This window comes from Saccopteryx bilineata, chromosome 10, assembly GCF_036850765.1.
Source record: "Saccopteryx bilineata isolate mSacBil1 chromosome 10, mSacBil1_pri_phased_curated, whole genome shotgun sequence".
Classification (NCBI taxonomy): Eukaryota; Metazoa; Chordata; class Mammalia; order Chiroptera; family Emballonuridae; genus Saccopteryx; species Saccopteryx bilineata.
Window position 1 is genome coordinate 43,794,422 of NC_089499.1, and position 24,017 is coordinate 43,818,438.

Here is a 24,017-nt window from a genome sequence, read left to right on the forward strand (position 1 = left end):
TGGCGTGCAGGAGTCCCGGGTTCGATTCCCGGCCAGGGCACACAGGAGAAGTGCCCATCTGCTTCTCCACTCCTCCCCCTTTCCTTCCTCTCTGTCTCTTTCTACCCCTCCCGCAGCCAAGGCTCCTTTGGAGCAAAGTTTGCCCAGGCGCTGAGGATGGCTCTATGGCCTCTGCCTCAGGCGCTAGAATGGCTCTGCTTACAACAGAGCAATGCCCCAGATGGGCAGAGCATTGCCCCCTGGTGGGTATGCCTGGTGGATCCCGGTCGGGCGCATGCGGGAGTCTGTCTGCCTCCCCGTTTCCAACTTCAGAAAAATACCCCCCAAAAAATTTTTTTCATGAAAAAGTCACAGAAAAATTACTTTCTTTGGTGTTTTTATTTTTTATTTATATAGAATTTTACTCAAAGCATTTAAGTATTTATAAGGTTTTTGATACACTGACCTAGTTAATTAGGCTAAGTATTTACATAAAAGTCCTGTCAGCTTGGTGCTTCCTATTTAGAAATATAAATAAAATCTGTAATTCCTAGGGACATTGCCTTCTTCTAGTTATATATTGTGAAAGCTCTGTATATAACGTGACAATAATTATGAATATTTTCTTGAATCATTAAAAGTTCTTCATCATTTTCTTTTCCTTTTTTTTTTTTTTTTGAGGGATAGGGACTGACAGAGACAGTAAAGGAGAGAGACGAAGATGAGAAGCATGATCTCATAGTTGGGGTACCTTAGTTGTTCATTGATTGCTTTCTGATATGTGCCTTAACTGGGGACCTCCAGTCGAGCCAGTGACCCCTTGCTTAAGCCCATGGACCTTGAGCTCAAGCCAGCAACTTTCTGGAGCTGGTGAGCCCATGCTTAAGCCTGATGAGCTTGTGCTCAAGCTGGTGATCTCAGGGTTTTGAACGTGGGCCCTCAGTGTTCCAGGTCGATGCTCTATCCACTGTGCCATCACCTGGTCAGGTGAAAAGTTCCTCATCATTTTCAATGGCTATATAACAGACACTCCATGTTTTGGATATACTATTTTATTGTTAAACTTTAATTGGCTTTTAGGCTTTTCTTCAACCATTGTAAAGGTGTTGAACATTTTACAATGTGCATCTTGGGTTTATTTTGATTTTTGTTTGTTTGTTTTGAGAAATTATCTAGAACTCTAGAAATTTCTAGACCTAAGATTATTGAAACAAAAGGGCATGTACATGTTCACAACCTAAAATTCATTCTTAACATATTTATGCAATGCTATCTTTTTTCACAGCATTATCCTGTAGCATGGGTAAATACGATGGTTTTTGACTTTAAAGGACAGTTGAGAACTGGTGACATAATGTTGCACAGCTGGTCTTCATTTCCTGGTAAGCTTTACTTCCTAGTTGTTAGTGTTAAAGAGTAAGTTTTAGCATGTGGGCTAAATAATGTTTCTTTATGGCTCAATATTCTTTCAGTTTAGTAAAGAAACAATCATTTTGTATCTTTATTATTTTAAAATAAATTTTCATATCTTATTTTAATATATTCAAATGTGATTTGTATCTGCATATATTGTTACTTCAGTCAGTGTGTTCTCACTGTAAACCTTTCATATTTATAGGTTTTTGAGAAATTGTCCTAGGAATACTGTCTTTTTATAACATTGTTTTTTCTTTATTGCTTACTGCTTCTAGTTGTACTAAATTTCTATATTAGAAGTAACATTCACTAATATGGGGAAAAATAGTAAAAGCACTTTTTTTTTTTATAGGCATTAGCCTGAAATTTGAGCTAAGAAGGGCACCTTCTACATGCCTATATTTTTCAAATACAACTTAAAATACCCTTACCAGGTCACTGGTTTGATCTTCGTTTTACAGATGGGGAAAGTAATGCTCTGTCAGTCTTACTTAATTGGCTCAAACCTAGGATTTGTACAAAGTCCTAGGATTTGTTTTAGCGGACACACATGCACACTCATATAATTGTTTTGGACATAAATTATAGTTAGTTATTTGTGGACATGTTTATCCACTTGTCACCTAATATTTTATGTGGGTGCATATTCCTGTCCTTTCCTGCGTGTACTTCCCATAATTTTCACTAATCACGTTAATCCCCAAATATAGGAGAGCAGTGTGCAGGTACATATTTCTTAAGAGGAACTATAGTTTCACATTCAGAGTAAAAATTGTGCATTCCAGCAATATATTTTTTTGAAAGTCTTTAGTTTAGATTCATACATGTTCTCCAGAATCATCAAGCAACTTGACCGGTATTTTTAGAAAAATTTTTGGTGGTATTAACTTGGCATACCATCAAGTTAACTTTATCTCTAACAAAGTGTAAGATGAAAAATAATAATGAACATATTTGCTCTGTATGTATCAGCTCCATAGTTGCCACATTTATCTCAGTAAGAGTCAGCCAGAAATTAACTACAAATAATCTATCATCTAGTGTTCATAGGTCATCATTAAACAGTATATAATCACATTTATTGGTTGCTTTTTTCTCTTTCCAGCATTTTTTTTTTTTTGTATTTTTCTGAAGTTGGAAACGGGGAGGTAGTCAGACAGACTCCCGCATGCTCCCGACCAGGATCCACCCGGCATGCCCACCAGGGGGCGACGCTCTGCCCATCTGGGGCGTTGCTCTGTTGCAACCAGGGCCATTCTAGCACCTGATGCAGAGGCCATGGAGCCATCCTCAGCGCCCGGGCCACCTTTGCTCCAATGGAGCCTTGGCTGTGGGAGGGGAAGAGAGAGACAGAGAGGAAGGAGAGGGGGAGGGTGGAGAAGCAAATGGGCGCTTCTCCTGTGTGCCCTGGCCGGGAATTGAACCCGGGACTCCTGCATGCCAGGCCGATGCTCTACCACTGAGCCAACCGGCCAGGGCCTTTCCAGCATTTTTCATGTATACAGTAGGAAATAGGAAGATTTTTATTTTTCTCCCTATTAGTCGATAAAATAGCATATTCTGTGCAGTGTTCTGCTCCTTGCCCCTGTAGCCTTTTCTTTCTACCTAGAGTGCTGCTGCTACTTCTTTAAACAGAGTTGCGCTTTTCTTTTCATCTCTTTCTTGAAATCTTCCAATTTTTAAATGTGGTAAATATTTTTTTTCCTTTTAAGACAATTTTATTGAGCTATAATTCTCATACAACACAATTCACCCATTTAAAGTGTACAGTTCAGTGGTTTTAAGTTAAATAAATTATTAAAAAAATTTTTAAGTTGTGGTAAAGTACATATAACAAGAATTTCTATTTTAACCATTTTAGGTGTCCAATTAAGTGATAGTAATTGAATAAGTGACAATGTTGAATAACCATCACCGTTGTACATTTCCAAATTTTTTAATCACTCTAAACAGAAATTCTGTAGCCATTAAAACATAACTCACTAATCCTCCCACTCCTAGACTTTTGTAATCTCTAATCTATTTTCTGTCTCTTTGAATTTGCCTACTCGTTATTTTATATAAGTGGAATCATACAATATTTGTCCTTTTGTATCTGGCTTCTTTTAAAAAAATTTTTTTATTGACTTTATTGAGGTGACATTGGTTAATAAAATTATAGGTTTCAGGTGTACAGTTTTATAATATATTACCTGTATATTGTATTTTGTATTCACCAGCCCAGGTAAAGTCTCCTTCCATCACCATTTATGCCCCCTTTACCTTTTATCTTTTTATCTTTTCATAGTTTTCTTTTATTGAGAGAGAGACAATCAGGAAGGGAGAAAGAAGAGAAGTATCAGCTCGTAATTGTGGGCACTTTTTAATTGTTCATTGATTGCTTCTCATATATGCCTTGACCCTGGGGCTCCAGCCAAGCCAGGGACTCCTTGCTCAAGCCAGCAAAGTTTGGGCTCAAGCCAGTGACCATGGAGTCATATCTATGAGCCCACGCTCAAGCTCGGGAGTTTTGAGCCTGGGACCTCAGTGTCCAAATTGACCCTATACACTGTGCCAACACAGGTCAGGCTCTTTTGATAGTTTTAACAGTTACAATGAATAACCTTGTTTATGGCCAGGTAGGTATCGAAGATAAATTCCCAGAGGTGGGTTTATTGAGTCAAAGAATAAATATATTTGTAATATTGGTAAATAATCACAAACTGCTTTCTTAAAGGTTGTACCAATTTGTACTTCCCTTTTGTAATGTATCAGGATGCCTTTTTTGCGATCACTTTTAAGCAAGGTTATCTCCATAAGTTTGGGGCTGATAAGAGTACTAAAATCTACATTTGACTTTAGATAGGTTGCATTTGGTAAGACAAGTAAATATAACGCTACTAGTTAACAAATATAGGATCATAATTTGCTGAGAAGGCAGCTTTAGAGGTGTATAAATTCTAAAAATCGCTTCAAAAGAGTGAAAATAGAATCTATGAGATGAGAATGTACTTAAAGAGATGAGCAAGTTTACCTAGAACTTGTAAATTTTTAAAAAGGTTTTCTAGCTTTGGGGAGGAATTCTAATTTGCATGCTATCTGGACATTAGGCCTAGACAAACTTTTCTAAGGAAGTACTGAGAGAATGTTAAAAAACAAAATAAGAAGAGAAATTAGTTTAGAGAGGGGTGGCTTCAGCTTGTCTGTTACCTCTTGAATTTCATGTCTCTTCAACAGTTTACCTATCTATGAAATTTGAAAGTTATACACACTCCAGGGTTTTATGACATCACTGAAATTCTAAGAGTCCCATGCACAATTCTGTGAATGTACTGTGTTTAGAGTGGTAGAGAAGAGGGAGAAGTGCCTTGAAGGAAGAAGCAGTTGGTGAGGTTAGAGGAGTACCACGTGAAGGGAGTGTTAGTAGAAACTACCAGAGGAGGTCTTTAACTGCGTCAGCAGTTACGGGATAAAGTCACTGTTGACTTTGAAAATACTGGTTTGAGTACTGTGATGATCATGGAAATCAGATTTCATGTGATTAAGAAAATTTATCTATAGTGATGGAATAATAATTCCTATGAGCCACCTAATTTTGGTGAAGGGAGAGCAGTTTCTTTTTATTTTTAATTGGTTGATTTTTATTTATTTATTTTTTTTACAGAGACAGAGAGAGAGAGAGTCAAAGAGAGGGGATAGATAGGGACAAACGACAGGAACTGAGAGATGAGAAGCATCAATCATCAGTTTTTCGTTGCGACACCTTAGTTGTTCATTGATTGTTTTCTCATATGTGCCTTGACTGCGGGCCTTCAGCAGACTGAGTAATCCCTTGCTCGAGCCAGCGACCTTGGGTCCAAGCTGGTGAGCTTTGCTCAAACCAGATGAGTCAGCGCTCAAGCTGGCGACCTCAAGGTCTCGGACCTGGGTCCTCAGCATCCCAGTCCGATGCTCTATCCACTGTACCACCACCTGGTCAGGCTAGTTGATTTTTTAAATTAAATTATTTTTTTTAATTGATTGCTTTTAGAGTGATGAAGGGGGCGAGAGAGAGAGAAAGACATTAATTTTGTCCTTCCATTTTGTTGTTCCACATAGTTGAGCATCCCGTTGGTTACTTCCCATATGTTCCCTGACTGGGGATTGAATCCCCCAACCTTGACGTTTTGAGAAGACCCTCTAACTGACTGAGCCAACTGGCTAGGGCCAGAGCATTTTTAATTAAGTTTATTTTATTTTAATTTTGTGTGTGTGTGTGTCTGTCTGTGTCTGCGTGTGTGTGTGTGTGTGTGAGAGAGAGAGAGAGAGAGAGAGAGACAGACAGACAGGAAGGGAGAGGGATGTGAAGCATCAGCTTATAGTTTGTCACTTTTAGTTCTTCATTGATTGTTTTTCATATGTGCCTTGACTGAGGGTCTCAAGCTGAGCCATTGACCCCTTGCTCAAGCCAATGACCTTGGGCTTCAAGTTAGCAACCTTTGGGCTCAAGCCAGTGACCATGGGATCATATTAATGATCCCACACTCAAGCTGGCAACCTCAGGGTTTTGAACCTGGGACCTCAGCGTTCCAGGTTGATGGTCTCTGTCCACTGTGCCACCATTGGATGGGCTTAATTAAGTTGTTTTTTTTTTCAAAATTGAGAATACTTACCACATTGAAGAAAGAGATAGGTACTATTGATTTTTGTTAATTTTCTCATTTGAAAAATGTCAACTCAGATTCAATTTTTGTGCCAGTATTAATGGAAGATTAGAGGCTACTGATATAATTGTCAGATGTCCTTAGGTGACACACTTTTTCAATCATTTTCATGGTTGAAATCCATTAAAATTTAGTTTCAAAAATATATTTTTAATACTCAAAATTATTTGCATATTTTAGATGAACTTGAAGAAATGTTGAATCCAATGGGAACTGTTCAAACAAATCCATATACTGAAAATGCAACAGCTTTGCATATCAAATTCCCAGAGAATAAAAAACAACCTTATTACTACCCTCCCTTTGATAAGGTAAGCTAATTATTTGAAGGACCACTATACATGAAATAATTGAGTTATTTGTTCCTGGTTCTCTTTATGTTTATAGTTTAAGCTCTGTATGTCTGCTTCTACTTCTATTTTAAAACATCTCAGAAATTGACAGCTTGGTTCAGTGTAAAGACCACTGAGCAAGAGCCAACTTGATTTTATCCTGGCTTTGTCACTGCCCAAGTGAGGTGCGTTAGCTTTGGGTTTTCAGTTCCTCATTTATAAACTGAGGAAATCATAATTGTTCTCAGAGGTGTTTTTTCAATGTAAAAGAAGTCTAAACGCATTTATATGTAATTCGGAACATGTCATGTGTACAGTGAAACATTCCAGCTATGTTGGTTCAGAGATTAAAGACATAATCATTGCTGCGTTAGAGTTAGTATTCAAAGAAAAGTGATTTATGTGGAATATTACTATTAGTAGGACTTCCTAAATTACTATTATTTTGTGGAATTTATAGCAATGATTTCATTTCTTTCTTTTCTTTCTTTTTTTTCTTAAGTGAGAAGCGGAGAGGCAGAGAGATCTGCCCATCTGGGGCATTGCTCCATTGCTAGGCAACCGAGCTGTTTTAGCACCTAGGGCGAGGCCATGGAGCCATTCTCAGTGCCCAGGGTCAACTTGTTCCAAGGGAGCCATGGCTTCAGGTGGAAAGGAGAGAGATAGAGAGAAGGGAGAGAGGGAAGGGTGGGAGAAGCAGATGGCCGCTTCTCCTGTGTGTCCTGACCGGGAATTGAACCTGGGACGTCCACAGGCTGGGCCGACGCTCTACCACTGAGCCAACTGGCCAGGGCCAGGACTTCATTTCTAAATGCATTTTCTTAGTATGAAGCTGCATGTCTTTGGGATAAGGAAGAAATAGCTTATAGAGGCTTAAAATCGGGCTACAATAATTATCATGCTAAGAGTTCTAAGCTGTTATGTTTTATCTTTAGGGTTGGCATCTTTGTTCCAGCTGTGATTGATTCTGATTTTTATGATGAAATCTTTGAGCAAATTCTCAGATAATAAGTTTCTTTTACTTCCTTAATTCATTTGAGAACCAGCTAACTTAAAAAATTTGATGTTACACTAAATAGTATTTAAATTAACCCACCTATAAACTTAATTGTGCTTTAATGTTCAACACTACCACACCTGAAGAGTAGTGTGTAAATTAGTGTAGTGTGTAAATTAAAATTGAGTAACTTAATGTTTCTTCTGTTACTTGTATTTCAATTGAATTTTATCCACCTCAGAAGTAACTTTTCATTTCAGATTCTTGTAAAGTGTTTTTTCTCATTAATAATATTTTGTGATTATTACAATAGAAATTCCATATATGTTAAGAACCTTATAATTTAATGTACAATGAGTAAAAATGGTACATTTTGACTAATCCATTATATTTATGTCATGGCTTTATTTTTTACAATAGGATTAGAATATGTGTCCTAGCTTTGCCTGTTTTTGTGTTCGATTATGGTGTGTTGGACAATCAATTATAATTTTTTTTTTTTTGGCTTCAGATGAGATGCTTTTTGAAGCAGTTTTACAAATATAACATCTTGTACAAACATAAATGTTTTTAATACAGTATTTCAAGAGAAGTCGATTTTTTTTAATGTTTTGTTTCAGCATTGTTTAAGTCATCTGTGGTCACTAAATTTTCCTTTGCCTTTGAAGATCAGCCTGGGATGGAGATTTTAGTCTTTAAATATGTCTATGCTCATACTTATTGCATTTACTTTAATAGCATAATTTTTATATGACCATTTTAAACAGCAAATCAAATGATACAGATATAAAATGCAAGAGTTCCCCATATTCTTTTTTTTTTTTAGTTTATTTTTTATTATGTGAGAGATCCAGAGGCAGAGACAGACTCCTGTATGTGCTCTGACCAGTATCCACCAGGCGAGACCACTAGGGGGCAATGCTCTGTCCATTGCTCTGTTGCTGGCAACCAAGCAAACCATTTTAGTGCCGGAGGTGGAGACCATGGAGCCTTCCTCAACACCAGGGGCCAACTCACTCAAATTGCCTGAGTCATGGCTGTGGGAGGGGAAGAGAGAGTTAGAGGGAGAGAGAAAGGAGAGGGGTAGAGAAGCAGATGATCACTTTTTCTATGTGCCCTGACCGGGAATCTAGCCAGAACTTCCACATGCAGAGCCAACACTCTATGCTGAGCCAACTGGCCAGGGCCCCGTATTCTTAATGCTTTTTGCTATAATGACTTTGATGCACTTTGCTTTTCAAATCAATTTTATTTTTATTGCTTAATTTTGTGTGTGTGTGTGTGTGTGTTTCTGAAGCTAGAAACGGGGAGAGACAGTCAGACAGACTCCCGCATGCGCCCCACCGGGATCCACCCGGCACGCCCACCAGGGGGCGACACTCTGCCCACCAGGGGGCGATGCTCTGCCCCTCCCGGGCGTTGCTCTGCTGCGACCAGAGCCACTCTAGCGCCTGGGGCAGAGGCCAAGGAGCCATCCCCAGCGCCCGGGCCATCTTTGCTCCAATGGAGCCTCAGCTGCGGGAGGGGAAGAGAGAGACAGAGAGGAAGGAGAGGGGGAGGGGTGGAGAAGCAGTTGGGCACTTCTCCTGTGTGCCCTGGCCGGGAATCGAACCCGGGACTTCTGCATGCCAGGCCGACACTCTACCACTGAGCCAATCGGCCAGGGCCTTATTGCTTAATTTTAATAACTATTAATTTTATTTTGTCATTATAACAACCCTATGCAGTAGAATGGGAATTATATTTTACACATGAGGATACAAATTATTAGTTTAAGATTACCTAATTTAGGTGTGGATTTTTAGATGCTTTACCACTGATCTTCCTGGCCCTATGGAGTTAGTTCCATGTTTCCAAGAATTAGAGCCCTTTTGAATTTAATGATTTGAAAAATATTCTTAGGTGCTTTTTTGACATCACACTTTTTATATGCGGGAAAAAATGATGGAAAAATGACAAAACTTATTCTATCCTTAGTAACTCTAACATATCTTTTTATTTTCTCAATCAGAAGACACTTACAAAATTTTTTTCCACAGCCATATGCAAGCCACTCCATTTTATCTACAGGTAATTGTAGCGCATCTTGAGATTCATAGCCTCTCTTAGTAACACCATTGGTTCCTGATTGTCAGGAGTTTGAAGATTGGAAATCAGTGCATAATACCATTTTGCATTTAAAATCCATGTTTACATTATAAAACGTAGAAATCACAGACTAATTATAGTCCAAGTACAATTGTAGTTATATTTAAAATTTTACAAATGCCAATCAAAATTGAATATTTTAATCTTTTTAAACAGATTATCGAAAAGGCAGCTGAGATTGCAAGCAGCGATAGTGCTAATGTATCAGTAAGTATCAAGGTTTTAAAACGGCCCTTTATTGATAAAAAGTTATGCTCATTGTTAACTACCTTATTTTCATGTATGGCAGTGAACTTACAGAGGACCATACTCATATGCAAGAACACTCTGTGAGTGTGTGTATGTTTATACTAATGTTGTAATTTTTTTTTTTCTGAAGTTGGAAACGGGGAGGCAGTCAGACAGACTCCTGTATGCGCCCAACCGGGATCCACCCAGCACTCCCACCGGGGGGGATGCTCTGCCCATCTGGGGCATCACTCTGTTGCAACCAGAGCCATTCCAGCGCCTGAGGCAGAAGCCACAGAGCCATCCTCAGCACCTGGGCCAACTTTGCTCCAATGGAGCCTCAGCTGCAGGAGGGGAAGAGAGAGACAGAGAGGAAGGAGAAGGGGAGGGGCGCTTCTCCTGTGTGCCCTGGCCGGGAATTGAACCTGGGACTCCTGCACACCAGGCCAACGCTCTACCACTGAGCCAACCGGCCAGGGCTAATGTTGTATTAAATGGCAGCTGTCTGTAGGTGGTCTGTGTTTAGTAGTAAGCCTTTTTTGGATATAAACACTAGTTTAGCAGCTAGTTTGTAAGGGATGCTGTGACATCTCATAGATTTAACCAATACTGTCTTTGTGAGTATTACTTAGCTGAATGAGGAGACTAATATTTTTTTTCTTTCATGTTACAGAGCAGATATAATCAGGCTTCACAGTTCTGGGAGGCCAAGTTCCTTCTATCTTGGTGTGCTGCCAACTTTAACATGTAGTTTCTGTCTCATGAGGTTTTTGTGTTTGTTTTTTGTTTTGTTTTGTTTTTTTACAGAGACAGAGAGAGAGTCAGAGAGAGGGATAGATAGGGACAGACAGACAGGAACGGAGAGAGATGAGAAGCATCAATCATCAGTTTTTCGTTGCAGCACCTTAGTTGTTTATTGATTACTTTCTCATATGTGCCTTGACGGGGGGGGGGGGGGGGGTGCACAGTAGACCGAGTAACCCATTGCTCGAGCCAGCGACCTTGGGTCCAAGCTGGTGAGCTTTGCTCAAACCAGATGAGTCCGCACTTAAGCTGGCGACCTCAGGGTCTCGAACCTGGGTCCTCCGCATCCCAATCCAACGCTCTATCCACTGTGCCACTGCCTGGTCAGGCTGTCTCGTGGTTTAGTATAGGTTCTTGAGCTTCTTATGGCACTAACAAGAAAAGCAAGACTAGAGACTACACTCATTCTTTTTGAGGATATCATTGACATGCCTCAGTTTTGCTTAACATCTCATTAGCCAGAACTTAGTCACATGATTATCCCTAACTACAGGTGCGGCTGGAAAATAGTCTTTAACTGGGCAGTCATGTACTTGGCTAAGTGTAGATTGTTACTTAAGGAAGAAGAGGAGAATGCATACTGAGGAAATATTTCTACCATTTATACTTTCTAATTTATAAAAATTTTTAGTTCAACACTTTTCTGAGTTCCAATCTGATATTTTCTTGTCATCAGTCCACAATTTTTAAGTGTAAAGCCACTTTCCATAAAGCCTTTCTATATAGATTAGTAATTATTATATAGAGGCAAGCAGGCAAAATGGAGATAATGTATATGTTTTTGTCATTTGCAATGAATCAAAGCACTGTATAATGTTGGCTATTTGGAGAAATATCTGGCTTAGACAATTTTCTGCTTTGCCATTAGAGTTCTCAAAAATTTCTGTAGCTCTGTAGTACAAGTTATCTGCTACTACAAATACTTTAAGAGTCGTTCTTTTTAATGAAGTAAAGAAGTTTATTACAACTATACACTTATCAATCAGGCAGTTACTGACACATAGTTTAAGTTTTAGAGATAATAGTTATTAGGGATATTTTTATTCTAATGCCTATTTTTAGTTATCCTTTATTAGCTTTAATATTGCTTTAATATTTTTGCCCACATTTGATATACCCCTCATTGTTTTTTAAATTGGGTATATAGTATAGTTAATAAATTGTGAAATCAAAAATGAAAATTTTGTTCTATAACTCTTAGCATCTTTCCTCCTCAGAGATAACTGTGTTAATAGTTTAGCTTGTAGCTACCAATCTTAATTGTTCTGCTTGCATTTAAATAGCTTACTTCCAATTATTCTCCACTAAAACAGTGCTGTAATAAATATGTACTTTGTATATCTTCTACATATGTGTTTTTTATAGAATAGATTCCTAGAAATGAAATTATTAGCTCAAAAGGTATATGCCCTTTTTATAAGAATTCTACCACATTTTGCATACCATAAAAGATGAAAAATTTACAACCCTGCCCACATTGTAGGAGAGTTCCTACTTTCTGCATTTCTCCCCATCTTTTTAATATGCTAGTCCAGTAGACAAAAAAGGTGTCACATTATTTTAACTTTGATTCCTTTATTACTAGTCAGGTTGGAGTTTGTTTCTTTTTACTTTTTAAATTCTCATTAATTTTTTAAGATTTCTGACTATTTCTGATATAATGTTACCTTAGTTCTCTCTGAGGAATTAATCTTGTTTTTAAAGTGTTCTTGCTACTTTATACTGGTTTTCTCAAATACTTGTTGATTCTTAGTTTGGCTCTTTTTATGCTATGACATCTTGGTTGTCAGACTATTCACTGTAACCTGCCTTTAGTAACTTTAGGAGTTGGGGTAGATTATGCTGATATTTGGGGTCTCCTGTATATGAAGATTTCTATACTTTCTGGGATCTCATGGCTCCCTAGGGCTCAGTACCCATGCTCCTCACTTCAGTCTGGGACCCGTGCCATTGCTGCTTCATCTCAGCTCAGAGGAAGGAGCATGCCTGACCAAAGAAGCTGCTCTACTGGCAGATCCCTTGATAACCCCTCGGATGATTCCCCTGGCTTCCTCCCATTCCTGTATCCCTTGGTTCTAAGCTAGAGTTTCCCAGAACTGTTTCTCACTGCTGCATGGCTCTTAGCAGATCTGATCCCTGGTTTTATCTGCTTCCCCTCATTAAAGGATCCTGTGTTGCCTGACCTGTGGTGGCGCAGTGGATAAAGCGTCGACCTGGAAATGCTGAGGTCGCCGGTTCGAAACCTTGAGCTTGCCTGGTCAAGGCACATATGGGAGTTGATGCTTCCAGCTCCTCCCCCCTTCTCTCTCTCCTTTCTCTCTCTCTCTCTCCTCTCTAAAAATGAATAAAAAAAAAATCTTTAAAAAAAAATAAAAAAATAAAGGATCCTGTGTTAAGTACTCTTTCTTTTTTTCCAAAGTTGTTATTGATAAGTACTTTTTAGAAGATACTTTTTTTTCCTGACCAGGCAGTGGAACAGTGAATAGACTGTTGGACTGGGACGCAGAGGACCCAGGTTCCAAACCCCAAGGTCGCCGGCTCTCAAGCCGGCTCATCCAGCATAAACGTGGGTCGCCGGCTTGAACCCAAAGGTCACTGGCTTGAGTAAGTTGTCACTTGCTCTGCTGTAGCCCCCAACCCCATGTTAAGGCACATACGAGAAAGCATCAACAAACATCTAAGGAGCCACAACGAAGAATTGATGCTTCTCATCTCTCTTCCTTCCTGTCTGTGTGTCTCTATCTGTCCCTCTCTTTTTCACACACAAAAAAAAGATACATTTTTTCCCAATATTCTTAGGTCTGTTGAATGACAGGAATGAATAGAACTGTTTAGTTGACTATTCGTATATATGCCAAGAGCAGTTTACACTCCTTACCAAGATCATCATAAGTTGACTTGTTGAAGTATGTGTATGTACATTTATAGATGTATATAAAAAACATGTACACATATGTATAACGTGTATACACACAAAATTCATCAATTGAATTTACTATCACCTTACTAATGAACTTCAACCTAGTCTTGGAGTTAATTTTTTTTCCCCCTGAAGTGAGAAGTGCGGAGGCAGAGAGACAGACTTCCACATGTGCCTGACTGGGATCCACTCAGCATGTCCACCAGGGGGCGATGCTTTGCCCATCTGGGGCATTGCTCTGTTGCAACCTGAGCCATTCTAGCGGAGCCATTCTAGTGCCTGAGGTGGAGGCCACGGAGCCATCCTCAGCACCTGGGCCAACTCTGTCCAATGGAACCTTGGCTGTGGGAGGGGAAGAGAGAGAGAGAGAAAGTAGCAGGGGAAGGGTGGAGAAGCAGACGGGCGCTTCTCCTGTGTGCCCTGGCCAGGACTTCCACTCACCAGGCCGATACTCTACCACTGAGCCAACTGGCCAAGGCAATTATTTTTTTGATTGTGATAAAATACACAGAATGTAAAATTTACCATCTTTTTTCTTTCTTTTTTTTTTTTGTGACAGATACAGAGAGAGGGACAGATAGGGAAAGAAGAAGGGAGAGAGATGAGGAGCATCAGTTCTCCGTTGCAGCACCTTAGTTGTTCATTGATTGCTTTCTCATATGTGCCTGCGGGGTGGGGGGGGGCACAGCTGAGCAACTGACCCCTTGCTCAAGCCAGCAAACATGAGGTCATGTCTATGATCCCACACTCAAGCCAGCAACCTTGGGTTTTGAACCTGGGTCCTCTGCGTCCCAGTCTGATGCTCTTATCTACTGTGCCACCACCTGGTCAAGCTAAAATTTATTATCTTAATAATTTTTAAGTACAGGTATATAGTTCAGAAGGGTTAAGTATATATTCACAATATTCTTAACCCTTTAAGTTCAACTGATCTCTTAGAACTTTTTTTATCTTGCCTAACTAAAACTCTGTATCCATTAAACAACATGTTTTCCTCCTCTTCCTCACCCCTTTACATCCACTATTCCACTTTCTGTCTCTACGATTTTGATTATGCAGGTACCTCATAAACAGAATCATACCATATTTTATCTTCCTTTTTCACTTAGCATAATCGGTAGAGATTTTGATTGTCACAATTCAGGAGGGTGCTTCCGGCACCAAGTAAGTAGAATTCAAGGATGCTGCTAAATTTTCTACAATGCATAAGACTGTTCTACAACAAAATATCAACAGCACTGAGTTGGAGAAATTCTGCTCTAATCTAAAACATCTATGTTACAAATAATTATGTCCTATTTTCTTACAGCAGAAATCCAAACCTAAAATTTTAATGGGCTTTGGAGAATGCAGGTGATCACTCAGCCTTTAGTTCAGAGGTTCTGGGGAGCTCCCTAGAATATTTTTTTAAGTGAGAGGAGGGGAGAGAGTGAGACAGACTACCACATGCCCCCCCCCCATTGGGATCCATCCAGCAAACCCTTTTTGGGAGCTGATGCTCAAATCAACCAAGCTATTTTTAGCACCAGAGATTGATGCACTCAGAGCAACCAAGCTATCCTTAGCACCCAGGTCCAACGCTTGAGCAACTGGGTGCAGGAGGGAAAGAGGGAGAGAAGGGAGAGAGGGAAGGGGAGAGAAGAAGGTGGTCACTTCTCTTGTGTGCCCTGACTGGGAATTGAACCCAGGATATCCGTATGTGGGGCCGATGCTCTGTCTACTGAGCCAACCTTCCAGAGTCTAGAATGTTTTCTTAGTAGAATGATTTGGATCTTTACATCCTTCAATTTTGGGGAAAGGAAATAAATATTAAGCATTAAATTTTTTTTCAACTTACTGAAAACTTGGAAGAATACAAAAAATCCCACATGATCTTCATTCAACTTCCCCAACTGTTAACATTTTAACACATTTACTTTACCAAATTGTATATGAATGAGTTTTTCTGAATCATTTGAGATTTAAGTATTATACATCAGGTCCTTTTGCCCATAATTCTTCAGAGTATTTCCTAAAAACAAGGAGTTTGCCTACTTAACCAGAATCCACTCATAAAAATCAGAAAAATAATACTGATTTAGTTCCATTGTCTAACCCATTTTAAGTCTACCCATATATTCCATTCAAATTTAGCCAGTTATCTCAATGATGTCCTTTTATAGGTACAGGATCAAACTCAGGATTGTTGCATTTCATTGTTATGTGTGTTTAGTTTTCTTCATTCTAAAACAGTTGCTTAATCTTTCCTTATTTTTAATGACTGAAGTTTTTAAAGACTACAAGCTGGTTACTTTGTAGAATGCCACTCAGTTTGGATTTCTCTAATGTTTTATCATGATCATATTCCAGCTGTTCATTTTTCAGGAATACTAGAGAAGTGGTGGAGTGTTCTTACTGCATTTTGTCAGGAGGCAACTATCAATTTATTCGATTATTGATGTTAGTTGTTATCACTTTATATAGTTGTTTTTTGTCTATAAAATTTTAAGTATTTTATGAGGAAATATTTTTACTCTAAGTAGAAATCCTGTTTCACATCAGATTTTTACCCAATTGTTTTGATATTTATTAATATACCTTGCTTAAATCAATACTATATCAATGGTTTGCCAGGTGCTGATTTTTAAATTTTTCCTTTTGAATTTATTAGTTGGCTTATACCATAAGATAGTGGTTTTCTTCTCCATTTATTTACTCTTTTATTTCTCTCTTTTTTAAACGTTTAGTAATATAAATTTATTATTTCTGTTTTGTTTAGTGACTTATAATTAATGTTACTGTCATTTATTTTGATGTTGAAAATGACATATATTTGGCCAGTGGCAGCCCATTGAAACAGTCCCGTGTCTTTTTGATGTCTCTCTCATTCCTTGAGCATTTCCTTCTTTCCTGTACAACAGAGTGTTTCAGGATCATTTGGTATCATATTTTCTCTACCCCAGGTTTGGAATCAGTCATTTCTCCAGGTAGTCTTGGTTCTTTTTATTTGTGTAAAGTATTTAGAATTCATGATCTGGGGACTAGATATGCTTATTGTTACCAGCATGCAACTACATTTAAGCCTTTTCATGAAACAGCGGGATAATATATGTATATCTCTGCATTTACATATATTTGGGTAATTATATATAAGAATATATTTATCTATTAGCAATCAATGCCTCTAATTTAGATCCAGTATTAGGAATTTTTCTAGCCTTTGACTCTCCATATTTTTAATTCCTTTTGCTGACAGTGAGAAATCTGGATTTCTGTTAACTTCAGTATACTTGCTTATTAATTTCTTTTGTGCTCAATCTCTTGTCATGTAACTGTCTTCTCAGTCTTTGTCCCACCAACACTGATTTCATGGACTGTCTCATCCCCAGCTACAGATTGGTCAACTCCCCAGTCTGGCAAACAAAGTGGTTAATTTTATCCCTTGCAAGCACACTGCAAAACATGCTGTTTGAGTGTCCATCTCCTCTGAAGATGATAGATGTGTTTTCCAGCCTTCTCCATTGTGAAGGAGAAAGAGCCATAATCATTTTATTTTTTTAATTTAATGTGTTTATAGCAGGGTTTATATTTTTTATTTTGTTCACTAACTACTATTAAAATCTGGGGTTTTTTAAATCTAAACATGAAGAGAAACAAAGTAGAGAGTATGAGTATTAGTTTTCATTGCTTTCAACTGTGATTTTTCTTTTTTTAGTTCAAACATTTGAATATATGTAAGTTCTCCAGCTACACTGCACAATATTTTCATTACTGATCATGTTGGATTTTGTAAAAGAATATAAGATTTTGTGTTTTCTTGGGCTTTCCGCCACTTTCTGGCATGTAGTTGGTTGTTTTTACCCTGGCGTTACTCAGTGATGTACTTTTCATAGCTCAGTAAACAATCACAGTACAATTATACATCCCACCCTATGCTCTCCCCTCTTAATTTACTCCTAGCTCTTAAGGATATTTACTTATAGTAGTTCTGTAAAGTCTAATTTTGATCCATGAAATTATAGTAGGTCTGCTAGCTTTATGCAGTGTTTAACTTAACCAGCAAGTCTGCCTTTTTCTGACATGAACAATTTATACTATGTTGTTGGCAGTAGCAGTTTCACTTTAAGATGAAGTGTAGGAGTTTCATTTTCAAATTGACTTCTCATGATCACTTTTTTAAAAGAAACCTAAATTAAGTTTGTAAAATAGAGCATACCCTTTATAAGTTGAGGCTCTGAATATAAAACCACTGTTATCATTTCTACAGACTTTGTGTGTCTATTTTTATTAATTAGACTTTTTTTTTTTAAGAGCAGATTTAGGTTCACAAAATTGGGAGGAAGGTACAGAGATTTCCTATACGTCCCCTGCCCCCACATGTGCATATAGCCTCACCCATTATCAACATCACTCACTAGAGTGTTATATATATTTGGTACCAAGACTGAACTTATACTGACACATCATACTCACCCGAAATCCATAGTTTTACCTTAGGGTTCACTCTTTTTGTGCATTGTATGGGTTTGGATAAATGTATGACATATATCAATCATTATAATATCAGAGAATATTTTCATGCTCTACAAACCCTTCGTGCTTGGCCTGTTCATTATTCTGCCCCATCCCTGACCCCTGGCAACCACAGATTTTGTTTTACTATATGCATAGTTTTGCCTTTTCCAGATGTCATATAGTTGGAGTTGTACAGTATGTAGCCTTTTCAGATTGGCTTCTTTCATTTAGTAACATACATGTAAGGCTCCTTCGTGTCTTTTCATGGCATGGTAACTTATTTCCTTTTAGTGCTATATAGTTTTTTAATAAAGCTTCTATAAACATCCATGTGCAGGTTTTTGTGTGGGCTTAACTTTTCAGTTCCTTTTGATAAATACCAATGAGTGTGATTACTGGATCGTACAGTAAGAGTATGTTTATTTTTGTAAGAAACCACCAAGCTGTCATCCTTAGTGGTTGTAGTGTTTTGCATTCTCATCAGCAATGACTGAGTTGTTTCACATCTTCAGTAGCATTTGGTGTTGTCAGTGTTCTGAATTTTGGCATTTCTAATAGGTGTATAGTTGTGTCTCGTTTTTGTTTTAATTTGCATATCCCTGATGATATGATGTTACGCAGTTTTTTTTCCCCTCAAGATTTTTAAATTTTATTTTAGTGACAGAAAGAAAGAAGCATTCATTTGTTGTTCCACTTAGTTGTTCATTTGTTGGTCCCTTCTAATATGTGCCCTGACCAGGATCGAACCCACAACCTATTGTTTTGGGACACTTGTAACCAACTGAGCTAACTGTCCAGGGCCTAAGCATTTTTTCATGTTTATTTTCCATTTGTGTATTTTATTTGGTGAGGTGTCTGGTTAGATCTTTGACCCATATTTTAGTCTAGTGATTTATTTTCTTATGGTTGACTTTTAAGAGTTCTTTATCAGATAAGTCTTTTTGTAAGTATTTTCGTATCTGTGGCTTGCCTTTTCATTCTCTTGACAGTGTCTTTTGCAGAGCAGATAATTTTAAATTCCCCCCCCCCTTTTTTTTTTGTATTTTTCTGAAGCTGGAAACGGGGAGAGACAGCCAGACAGACTCCCGCATGTACCCGACTGGGATCCACCCGGCACGCCCACCAGGGGGCGACGCTCTGCCCCTCCAGGGCGTCGCTCTGCTGCGACCAGAGCCACTCTAGCACCCGGGGCAGAGGCCAAGGAGCCATCCCCAGCGCCCGGGCCATCTTTGCTCCAATGGAGCCTCGCTGCGGGGAAGAGAGAGACAGAGAGGAAGGAGAGGGGGAGATAATTTTAAATTTAATGAAATCCAACTTATCAATTCTTTCCTTGCAGGATCAAGCATTTGGTGTTATATGAAAAAAAAATCTTTGCCAAACTCCTCAGGTCATCTAATTTTTTCCCTATGTTATCTTCTATGAGTTTTATAGTTTTACTTTGGGGTTTCACATTTATTTTTGCATAGGTTACATAGGTTACATAGTGTCAGTCTTTCAACTTTGTTTTTTCTTTTTCATTATTGTATTGGCTATTCTACCCTTTTGTTTTTCCATATAAACTTCAGAATCAGTTTATTGATACCCACAAAATTACTTGTTGGAATTTTGATTAGTTTTGTCTTGAGTCTGTTAGTTGGGAAGAACTGACTTTTTGACGATACTGAGTCTTTCTATCCATGAACATGGAATATCTCATCATTGATTTAGTTCTTTGATTTTATTCATCAGAATTATCTACTTTTCCTCATATAGATCTTGTATATATTTTGTTAGTTTTATACCCAAGTGTTTATAATTTTGGGTGCTAATATAAGTGATACCTGTGTTTTTAATGTCAAATTCCACTTGTTTCTGATGTATAGGAAAGCGATTTACTTTTATATATTGACCTCATATCCTGCAACCTTGCTTTAATTGCTTATTAGTTCCAGTAGTGTTTTCTGTTGTGCCTTTCAGATATTTTACAAAGAATTGTTATCTCCTTCATTCTTTTTTATATATGCTTGTACTATTTTGAACTTATAACTTTAGAAAATTAGTAATGTCTTTTTAATTTATTTTAATGTTCATATCAAATTCTTGTTAAATTAATGTAAAGTAATATAATATTAGTAATATTACTAATATATATTATTAGTAATATTATAATATTACTAATATATATAATATTACTAATATAATAATAGAATATACTGCCAAGGGGTGTGTGTGTGTTATAATGTGGTTTGGCTTAACTGGTATAGTATTTCTCTAAGTATCAGGCAGTGCAGTGCAAATCTTTTTCATAATGCAATTCAGAGTCTAGATACAAAAAATAGCATGGATCTTCTTTATTGATTTCATTCTTTTTCTTTTAAAAAAATTTTTTTTTTAATTTATTTTTTACAGAGACAGAGAGAGAGTCAGAGAGAGGGCTAGTTAGGGACAGACAGACAGGAACAGAGAGAGATGAGAAGCATCAATCATTAGTTTTTCATTGCGCGTTGCAACACCTTAGTTGTTCATTGATTGCTTTCTCATATGTGCCTTGACTGCGGGCCTTCAGCAGACTGAGCAACCCCTTGCTGGAGCCAGCGACCTTGGGTCCAAGCTGGTGAGCTTTGCTCAAACCAGATGAGCTCGCACTTAAGCTGGCAACCTCGGGGGTTCGAACCTGGGTCCTTCCGCATCCCAGTCCGATGCTCTATCCACTGCACCGCCACCTGGTCAGGCTAGATTTCATTCTTAATTTAAATGGTTTTATTCCTGTGAGCCAAGAAGCCTCCTATTAGTTTTTTTTTTTAACTTCTTATGTTTGGTTTATCATTTTGTTTATTTGTTTAATTCTGTTCAAATAATAAGTGACTTTTTTTAATCCAAATTACAATTCTGACACCTAGTGTTTGCATGTGGATTTTTAGGAAACAGTATTTTTCTTTTTTCAGAACTGTTTAAGAATAACTCTTCATTCTTAGCTTACTGATATTATATTGGACAATAAAAACTTTAAAAGGGGAATCCATCTTTATTAATATTTTTGGGAAATTATATTTAAGTATCTCACATGTTAAAGCTCATGTTAAAATGTTTATAAATTCATTATATAAAATTTGCTAAGGTTTGCTAAGAATGTTTGTAGAGTTCAGTTCTATAATGAGTAATTTTACTATCTTAGAGTCGGGGTGGAAAAAAATTTCTTGCTGTACTGAAGGAAATTTTGGACAGGGATCCCTTGTCTCAACTGTGTGAGAATGAAATGGATCTCATTTGGACTTTGCGGCAAGATTGCAGAGAGAACTTCCCACAGTCGCTGCCAAAATTATTACTTTCAATCAAGTGGAATAAACTTGAAGATGTTGCTCAGGTAACAAAAGATCATTTCTGTAACACTTTTTGAGAATTTATATTACTTTGTTGATTTTGTATAAATTGTCCTTTCCTACGTATATTTCTATTGGTTGGATAATTTTTTGCAGGAGAAATTTTGAGGCTTTAAAATCATACAAATAATCTAAATAGTTGTCCAGAACATTTTTTATTTTATTTTTATTTTTATTTTTTTTACAGATACAGAGAGAGGGATAGACAGGAACAGACAGACAGGAACGGAGAGAGATGAGAGGCATCAATCATCAGATTTTCGTTGTAACACCTTAGTTGTTAATTGATTGCTTTCTCATATGTGCCTTGACCATGGGCCTTCAGCAGACTGAGTAACCCCTTGCTCAATGACCTTGGGTCCAAGCCGGTGAGCTTTGCTCAAACCAGATGAGCCTGTACTCAAGCTGGTGACCTTGGGGTCTCAAACCTGGGTCCTCCACATCCCAGTCCGACGCTCTATTCACTGTGCCACCGCCTGGTGAGGGCAGAACATTTTGAGATTTAAAAAATCCTGGATTCTATGTAGATTTTCTGAATCTTTCACTAAACACACACACACACACACACACACACACACACACACACAAAAGCAGTGGTTTTGGTGTAATTGTCTAGTAATTACCAGCTACTTCTAAAGTTCAGTGAATTCCAAAGTTTTAATCATAAGACTCTTTGTAATAACTATTCTAAAATGAGCATGTATTGTTTGAAAGCTACCTCTACTTGTGAAAGTTAACATTTTACAGCATAAAGCAGTCAGATCAATTTTACTATTAATTTCAGTTTGGCAGAGTTGAGTGTGTGTCTTTAGGCAGAATAGAGAAGGTAAAAAATGTTTGCTCCGAAAAGGCCACTAAATTTTAGCACCTTGATTTAATTTTTCAAGACTCTGTCAAAAAGCAGTGGTGTTTATTAAATTTAATTGATCATTAATGTTCTATAGAAAGATCATTGAAATGGATTTTAATCAAAATGAATACATTTGGCATATTAAAATAACCAAATTTTTTTACTTATTTGAATTCATCCAATCTTTTAAAGAGTTTTCTGGCCTTAATAATATCTATAACTTAAATTTTTATTTTAATTATATTTATTTTTTAAATCTTTGATGTTACAGTTTTACTTCTCAAATTAAGTATAGAAAGGACTTCTTTTATTTCTTAATGTCTTAATGATATTTTGAATCATGTTGTGTAATGATATTATGGGCCTTGTTTAAATTGTTTCCATTGTTATACCACATGCACATTACTTACTCTCAAAAGGAACTGTTTTTGTCATTTAGATAGGATTTATTGTTCTGACATAGTTATCTTCTAACCACTTATTTATTTAAATTCAAGCTTAATTTTCTATCAACCCCCATAATGGTGGAATATAAGATAAAACCATTTTTTTTAGTTGGCACACTTGCCTACTTCTCATGGATAGTGTTCAGTTTTAAGTGCTTCCCAATCTCACTCTTCACTAAGAAATGCATCATATTATTTGTATAGATGTATAGAGTAGGAATTTTTTTTTTTTTTTTTTTTTTTTTTTTTTTTTAGTGAGAGAGAGAGAGAGGAAGGGAGGGAGATAAGAAGCAGCAGCTCATAGTTGTGGCCTTGTAGTTGCTCATTTATTGCTTCTCATATATGCCTTGACCAGGGGTTTCCAGCCAAGCCAAGTCACCCCTGGCTCAGGCCAGTGACATTGGGCTTCAAGCCACTGACCTTTGGGCTCAAGCCAGCGACCATGGGGTCCTACGCTCCAGCTGGCAACCTTGGGGGTTTTGAACCTGGTCCCTCAGTGTCCCGGGTCAACTCTCTATTCATTGCACCACCACTGTTGAGGCTAGAGTAGGATACATTTCTTTTTTTTTTTTTTTTTTTTTTTTTTATTTCTCTGAAGCTGGAAACGGGGAGAGACAGTCAGACAGACTCCCGCATGCGCCCGACCGGGATCCACCCGGCACGCCCACCAGGGGCGATGCTCTGCCCACCAGGGGGCGATGCTCTGCCCCTCCGGGGCGTCGCTCTGCCGCGACCAGAGCCACTCTAGCGCCTGGGGCAGAGGCCAAGGAGCCATCCCCAGCGCCCGGGCCATCTTTGCTCCAATGGAGCCTTGGCTGCGGGAGGGGAAGAGAGAGACAGAGAGGAAGGAGGGGGTGGGGGTGGAGAAGCAAATGGGCGCTTCTCCCATGTGCCCTGGCCAGGAATCGAACCCGGGTCCCCCGCACACCAGGCCGATGCTCTACCGCTGAGCCAACTGGCCAGGGCCTAGGATACATTTCTTAATGTATACTTAGAAGATATCTGAGAAGTTTATTATGTCAGAAAATGGAATGAGCTAATTTATGTTAATATTTATTTGGACCCTAGTAAAAGTAATTTTTATATACTGGAATTTAGCTTGCTTACTTCATTTCCATGAAGAAACCAAAAGCTTTCTTTTCAGATATAATTTAACATCCTCCATTTGGGTAGAGGAAAGCTAATAGTGTAACTTAATACTCAAGTAGAAGCACCTGAATGTGTATAAACAAGTGTATGAAAGCATAAATTTCACAATCCTAATCCCCCTTTCTAGTAGTGTAGAAAAAAATTTAGTAGAATAAAAAGTAATGTGGTTTGGCTTCTCTCCCAACCCTATCCTATTGCCAGTTATAGTGAACT

General features: G+C 38.0%; 1 protein-coding gene across 5 annotated transcripts in view; it reads left to right on the plus strand.

Moving 5' to 3' along the window:
- PIK3CB (phosphatidylinositol-4,5-bisphosphate 3-kinase catalytic subunit beta) overlaps positions 1–24,017 on the plus strand; it is a 214,524-nt gene that overhangs the window by 154,541 nt on the left and 35,966 nt on the right. For all 5 annotated transcript variants that reach the window (XM_066244562.1, XM_066244561.1, XM_066244566.1 and 2 more), the window contains 4 exons: positions 1,265–1,361; positions 6,258–6,388; positions 9,711–9,761; positions 21,155–21,343. In XM_066244562.1, coding sequence (XP_066100659.1) covers positions 1,265–1,361; positions 6,258–6,388; positions 9,711–9,761; positions 21,155–21,343 — 468 coding nt within the window. The remainder of the gene's footprint in view (positions 1–1,264; positions 1,362–6,257; positions 6,389–9,710; positions 9,762–21,154; positions 21,344–24,017) is intronic.